The sequence below is a fragment of the Petaurus breviceps genome, unplaced genomic scaffold (genome assembly GCF_028583685.1).
Source record: "Petaurus breviceps papuanus isolate PSGF00001 unplaced genomic scaffold, PetGlider_PUasm1.0 90317, whole genome shotgun sequence".
Lineage (NCBI taxonomy): Eukaryota > Metazoa > Chordata > Mammalia > Diprotodontia > Petauridae > Petaurus > Petaurus breviceps.
The window spans coordinates 471938-478612 of NW_027187217.1; the positions used below are offsets into that span (position 1 = coordinate 471938).

Below are 6675 nucleotides of genomic sequence, written 5' to 3' on the forward strand. Positions count from 1 at the left end.
CCCAGCCCCTCCAAGACCCCGGAGCACCCTGTCCTTCCCCCAGCCCCTCCAAGACCCCTGAGCACCCTTCTCTCCCGCCTCCCAGCCAGAGTCTGGTGCTAGGCTCCAGCTGGGGTATATGACTCAGTCTCTTGCCTAGGGAGGGGGAGGGAGCATTGGGCTCCTGCTGGCTGCTCACTGACTCTGCAGTCTCCACCCTTCCCTCAGGGTGCAGACCTGGTTTTCTCCCTGGCTGGGGTTAACTTCCCTGCCCTTCAGCTGGCCCAGGCTCTGGACTATGACAAGAGCCCAGTCATGGTCTTCTCCCTTCTGGCCAGGGTAAGTCTGCTGCCCTCCTGGACGTCCAAGGAACCTGGCTGTGTGGTCCTAGGCAGTCCTGGCCCCTGTCTAGACCTTGGCTTCCCCCTCTTTAAAATGAGGCTCTTTGAGCTTTAACTATCTATGCCCTGAAGCCTTTGGGCATTTAAATGTCCTGACAGACTAGACCCAAGATGGTAAAATCTATGCCCAGTGACCCCCAGCCCCCAAACAGGCCTCTTTATCCTCTAAGGCCAGGGGCTTTGAAGGGAGCCATGGAAAAAAAGTACCCCAGCACCAGCACGGGGTGGTCAGCCAGGCCCTCCTGCATCCCACTCATGTGTGGCTGGGGGCTCTGCCACAGGACACCCTGGAGTCAGAGGTGAGGCCTAGCCACACTGCCACAGCCACAGTCATAATCCGAGTAGTGCCTTCGGACATGCGCCCTCCCTGGTTCTTACCCTGTCTGTTCACTGATGGGCGAGTTTGCATCCATGCACAGTACCGAGGATCTGTGCCCACGGGCTCTGTCCTGGTAATATCCATGCCTGGGACAGGGGGAGGGGGAAGAGCAGGGATGGGTGGGCATCTTTCCTCACACGTACTTCCAACCACCCATGCTCAGGTGGCCAGGAGGGAGGGCCAGTGAAGGCCTACTGAAGGGCTCTACTGACCACAGAGTCCATCCCTGTGACTCCAAGCAGACCCCACTGGGCTTTGCAGATTTTCTTCAAGGAGTGAGCAGTGCCAGGACCTTCCTGTCAAGGAAGCAGGGCTGAAGCCACTGGTGGGCATGTCTGGGAGGCTATAGGAGGAACTTCCTTGAGAACCTGAGCCAAATTAAGAGAAAAAATAGTTATTAAGTGACTAGGACTGGAGACTGTTCCAGACTGACACCTTGGCTGTCAGGGTTTGGGCCATTCCTCTCTGAGCCTCTGCCTACCCAAGTAAGAGATTGTGAGCTCATGGCCAAAGTTCTGGCCTGACTAGTGACTTAAGGAGAGGTGGGCCACTGGGAGGAGGAGGAGGTGAGCCTTGGAGACCCCCAGGTCCCTTGGAGACTCTTGTCTTCAAAGATCTGGGCACTGCTCACTCCCTGTGGGAACTTTGCACAGGCCAGTTAGGGTTAGCTTGGGGCCCAAGAGATGGACACTGCAGAAAACCACCAGCTCTCCCTCCTGGACAGTCTGTGTGACTAGGGGAGGCCGAATCAGGGATGCTACCCCCACTGGTTCTTCTTCTACCCTCCTCTAGACATCACCCCTGATCTTTGAACCTGGGCCTGTATATGCTATCGATGGAGACACTGCCATCAACGAACCAATCGGATACAGCATTATTGGGGGTGAGATCCACCCCCGCTGCCCCATCAGAGCCTAGGCCTCTGCACTGCCTGTCTACCGCCCTTCCTCTGACTGACTGAAAGTGACCTCCCTCCTCCCATCTTCCCCAGGGAACACAGATGATACCTTTCAGATTGGCATGGACTCAGGCAACATCACCATGGCCAAAGCTGTCCCTGACCCTAAGACCTTCAACCTTCTGGTCCAGGTGAGAAGCAGGTCTGGCTGTTGTTCCCCTTCCTAGCCTATGCCCTCCCCAACTGGAAGGGTGTCCTTCCAGCTCTGACCTGGGCCCTCTGCTCTTCTCCCTCTATGTCACCTGGGGATCTTATCAGCTCCCATGGATTCAATGATGATCTCTGTGCTGAGGATTCTCAGATCTATTTTTCCTGCCCCCACTTCCCAGCTGACCTCCAATCATCCAAATGCCCTTCAAACATCTTCAACTGGATGTAAACATCGGAAACTCAACATGTCCTAACCCCAACTCATCCTTTTCCCCCCCTAAACCTTCTGTATTAGTGTGGAGGACACCACCCTCTTCCCAGTCCCTCAGGTTTCCAACCTAGGCATCATCCTGGACTCCTCACTCTGACACCCCAGATCCAGTTATGGTGGCCAAAGCCTGTAGAATTCACCTCTGCAGCATCTCTGGTCCGTTTCACCTCTGCAGCATCTCTGGTCCGTTTCACCTCTGCAGCATCTCTGGTCCGTTTCACCTCTGCTGCATCTCTGGTCCGTTTCACCTCTGCTGCATCTCTGGTCCGTTTCACCTCTGCTGCATCTCTGGTCCGTTTCACCTCTGCAGCATCTCTGGTCCGTTTCACCTCTGCAGCATCTCTGGTCCGTTTCACCTCTGCGGCATCTCTGGTCCGTTTCACCTCTGCTGCATCTCTGGTCCGTTTCACCTCTGCTGCATCTCTGGTCCGTTTCACCTCTGCAGCATCTCTGGTCCGTTTCACCTCTGCTGCATCTCTGGTCCGTTTCACCTCTGCTGCATCTCTGGTCCGTTTCACCTCTGCAGCATCTCTCGTCTGTTTCACCTCTACAGCATCCCTCCAATATACCCCCTTCTCTGCTCTGACCTTGCCCCCACCCTGGTACAGACCCTCATCTCTTCACTCCTGGACTTTTACAATAACTTACTGGAGGGTCTGCCTGCTTCAGTCTCTCCCCACTCCAATACATCCTCCTCCATTCAGCCACCAAAGTGATTTTCCTAAACAACAGGTCTGACCATATCACTCCCTACTCAGTCAACTCTAAGGGCTTCCAGGAGGAAATGTAATTTTTTTTTCTGGTATTCAGAGCCCCTCATAACCTGCCCACTCCCTTCCCAGTTTTCCTATACTTTCCACTGCTCTTTGAGGCACCCCCCTCTGCCTCGCAGCTGTTCCATGAACAAGACCCTCCATCTCTGGTCTCTGGGCACTTTCTCTGGCCATTTCACACTACCCCCCCATACCTGTAACACTCTTCCTACTGACCTCCCTGGCTTCCAAAAATCCCACCTTCTACAGGGAAGCCTTCCCCAGCCCCTCTATTCCAGGACCTTCCCTTGGTCAATTTCCAATTTATCCTGTCTAGGGCTTGCTTTGTATCTATTTACATGTTTTCGTCCCCATTAGATTGTGAGCTCAAGGGCAAAGACTGCCTTTTGCCTCATATCTCCGATGTTTAGCACAGTTCCTGGCACTCAGGAGCTGCTTAATACATGGTGATGAACTGACTGCCTATTCTTCCACATGGGCAGGCTCCAGGGTACCAGTGTTTCATGGTGCCTGAGGCTCTGGGACTGAGATCCAGAGCCAGTCTGGGGTACCCAGATGCTCCTTGTCACAGGGCCCCATGGACATGGCTGTGGTCTCTCTCCTGCCTTATTCTGAGTGACGTTAACTGGCCCCTGCAACTTCCCTCTGTCTGCCTTGGTTTCTCCTGTTCTCCCTAGGCTCAACAACAAGAACACACAAGAAGTTATTCTGTGACTCAGGTCACTATTGAGGCAGTGGCAGGGCAGTTGTACCCACCTCGATTCCCCCAGGCCCTATACCGAGGCTGGGTGCCCCCAGGCACTGGAATCAACGTGGTTGTGAGGGACGCAGAAGACCCTAATAGGGAGCTGAGGCTCAGAGCTGAGGATGATGACTTCCCAGCAGGAGTAAGGAAGAAGGGTATCATGGTCTGGGGAGAAAGGGGGGAGGGGAAGGAAAGATGCGGGGGAGGAGAGGGGTGCAGTCACCCCAATGTCCTGTCCTACAGGTGCCTAATTCACACCTCCGTTACCGAATCACCAACAGCTCAGCCTTCAGGATGTCTGGGGAGGTTGTGTTGACTAACGACATTGTGGGGCCCCCGCAGGTGTTTTACCTGGAGGTAGGTTCTGTCCCAGGGACTGGTGCCTGTTGGGGGAGTAGGGGTGAGGACAGAGCTGAGCTGACTGCTCCCTCCCTCAGGCTGAGGTCTTAGATGAGCTGACCTCTGAGAAGGACACCACCACCATTGAGATCCTTGTCCAGGACACAAAGCCCACCCTTCCAGGTAGTGCCCCTCCCAGCCCCCAGGGCCATGCCCCCAGCTGTGCTCCCTGCGTTTCTGGGGATGGGGGTGAGAGGCATCAGAACATTGCTTCACACCTACTGGACACCAGTCCCTGACCTCCAAAGTCAAGGTTGGCTCAGATGGGAGGCTAGGGTGGAGGCTGGGATTTGATCCCTGATGACATGGAGCCTCTCATCACCAACTGTAGGTGGGACGACCCCAGTGCCCCTGCTTCCCTGGGCTACCAGCAGCCCTGCCCCCCCATCACCTGGGTCTTCCCCAGAGTCCACGACCCAGGGAAGTGGTACACAGACCTCTCCAACCTCAAGGAGCACTCTCACCCAGGACTCCCCGAAGCCTTCCAGCCCTGGCACCACCCTGGTCCCTACACACTCAGGTACCACTGTGAACCATCAACCATGCCCCCTACCCCAGGTTCCCCAGGCCCTGGCTCCTCTGGGGGCTCCCAAACTGGAGCACTGAGGGGGGGGTCACAGGAGAAACACATGGCATCTCATCAACAACCTCTCTAGGCCCACAAGTGGGGTCCCCCCACCCCAGGGTCCCTCCCTTAAAAGTCCCCCATAGCCAGAAGATCCCTTATCTGGCTCCTAGGAGAGAGGCCCTGGTACCTTGGCTGCTCCCCTGCCCTCCCCTCCCCTCCCTCTCAGGTGGTTTATGACACTGTGTGACACAGTCAGACCAGACTGGGCCTAGTCCTGGGCTGGCCACGCCCTGTGGGGAGGGCATACCTGGCTCCAGATGTCTCTGGCCAGTGGGTGGGGGGAGGGGGCTGGGCAGGGACCGGCCATCCCCCCACATGACCCTAGGCTCTCCAGCTGGGGCCAGATGAGGGGCTCCAGGCCCCAAGAGGAGGCTGGAGGCTGGAGGTTGGCTGCTATCTCTGCCAGGTGGCTTCCCAGGAGGCCAGGAGCAGCAGAGGTCCATGGTGAATGAGATGGCCATCCTGGGAGGGGTGCTAGGGGCCCTGCTCTTCCTGACCCTCGTCCTGCTGGGGGTCTTCATCTACAAGAATAATGGGTGCCAGAAGTGTGGTCTCAGCAGCAAGCATGGGGTGAGGCCTGCTTGGGGGCAGAGACACAGAGGTGGGGGCAGGGAGACAGACAACAGGGATCCAGAGACAAGAGAGACAGAGAAGAAAGGGAGAGGAGAGGAGAGGGCAGAGACCAGGAGAGACAGAGACAGAGAGAGGGAGAGGAGAGGGCAGAGACCAGAAGGAGAGATGAAGCCCAGAGACAGACAGGAGGGATCCAGAGACAAGAGATGGAGACAGGAAAGAAGAACTGTGTATCTAGAAGGGATAAAGATGTAGGTGATGCAGAGACCCAAGACATCTAGACAGAGTCAATAGTGAGAGAGGAGAGACAGGAAGAGTGAAATCATTCTATAACTGTTATCTCCTCGGATTCTCCCAGCAACCCTGGGAGGGAAGTGCTGATATTATCCCCATTTTATAGATGGGGCAATTGAAGCAGGCAAAGGAGAAGTCACTTGCCCAGGGGCCCACAGCTAGGAAGTGTCTGAAGTGGGATTTGAACTCAGGTCCTCCTGATTCCAGGTCTAGAGCTCTATCTCTCTACAGACCCAGATATGAAAGAATAAATGAAATAGAGGTAAAAGCTAACGGGCAGGGACAGAGAAAGAGATACCAAGTAGGTGCTGAGAGAGAGAGCCTGGAGGAGATGTGGGGGAGGTGTTGGGGGGTCGAGCTCGGGGACCTCCCTTACTACTTGCCTCTCTCCTCCCACAGGCTGACTTTACAGACTCAGGCTATGATAACAAAACATTCCAAGCCCAGGAGCCATCCAACTTGGCTGCCTCGGCCAGCCCTAGCCCAGAGATAGGGCCTGCGTCTCAGTCCCTCGAGGGTGACCCTACAGGGAGGCCCAGCAATGGCCCAGCCCCACCACCTGAGGTCGAGACACCTAGACCTGCAGTCAGAGAGGCCAAGGAGGAGGAGAAGGGGGAGGCCCAAGAAGAGGAGAGATGTTCAATCAGTAAAGAGGGTCCTGTGAGGTCCATCCTGACCAAGGAGCGCAAGTCAGAGGAGGGAGGGTACAAAGGTGTGTGGTTTGGGGGGGACATTGGTGCCCAGGAAGAGGTGGTGGTCATTAACAGCCCAGTGCCTGAGGAGCCCGAGGAGCCCGAGGAGCATGTGGTAGAGCCTGAATTGGTCCTGGTGGTTCATGAGGAGCCTGAGGAGCTCTTGATGGCATCTGTAGAGCCCCAGTTGCTCTTGGTGGTGCCCAAGGAGCCCATGGAGCCCATGGTGGTGCCCAAGGAGGAGCCCGATGAGCCCATGGTGGTGCCCGAGGTGCCCCTGGTGGTTCTCAAGGAGGAGCCCGAGGAGCCCATGACGGTGCCTGAGGAGGAGCCCGAGGAGTCCATGATGGCGACCAAGGAGGAGCCCGAGGAGCCCATGGTGGTGCCCAAGGAGGAGCCCGAGGAGCCCATGGTGGTGCCCAAGGAGGAGCCC

The 6675-nt window shown here is 56.4% G+C and overlaps 1 protein-coding gene across 1 annotated transcript in view; it reads left to right on the forward strand.

Moving 5' to 3' along the window:
• CDHR5 (cadherin related family member 5) overlaps positions 1-6675 on the forward strand; it is an 8508-nt gene that overhangs the window by 1408 nt on the left and 425 nt on the right. The window contains exons 6-15 of the mRNA XM_069107983.1: positions 208-318; positions 662-832; positions 1552-1642; positions 1751-1848; positions 3589-3798; positions 3900-4013; positions 4094-4178; positions 4387-4575; positions 5090-5253; positions 5950-6671. Of these exons, the coding sequence (XP_068964084.1) occupies positions 208-318; positions 662-832; positions 1552-1642; positions 1751-1848; positions 3589-3798; positions 3900-4013; positions 4094-4178; positions 4387-4575; positions 5090-5253; positions 5950-6671 (1955 nt within the window). The remainder of the gene's footprint in view (positions 1-207; positions 319-661; positions 833-1551; positions 1643-1750; positions 1849-3588; positions 3799-3899; positions 4014-4093; positions 4179-4386; positions 4576-5089; positions 5254-5949; positions 6672-6675) is intronic.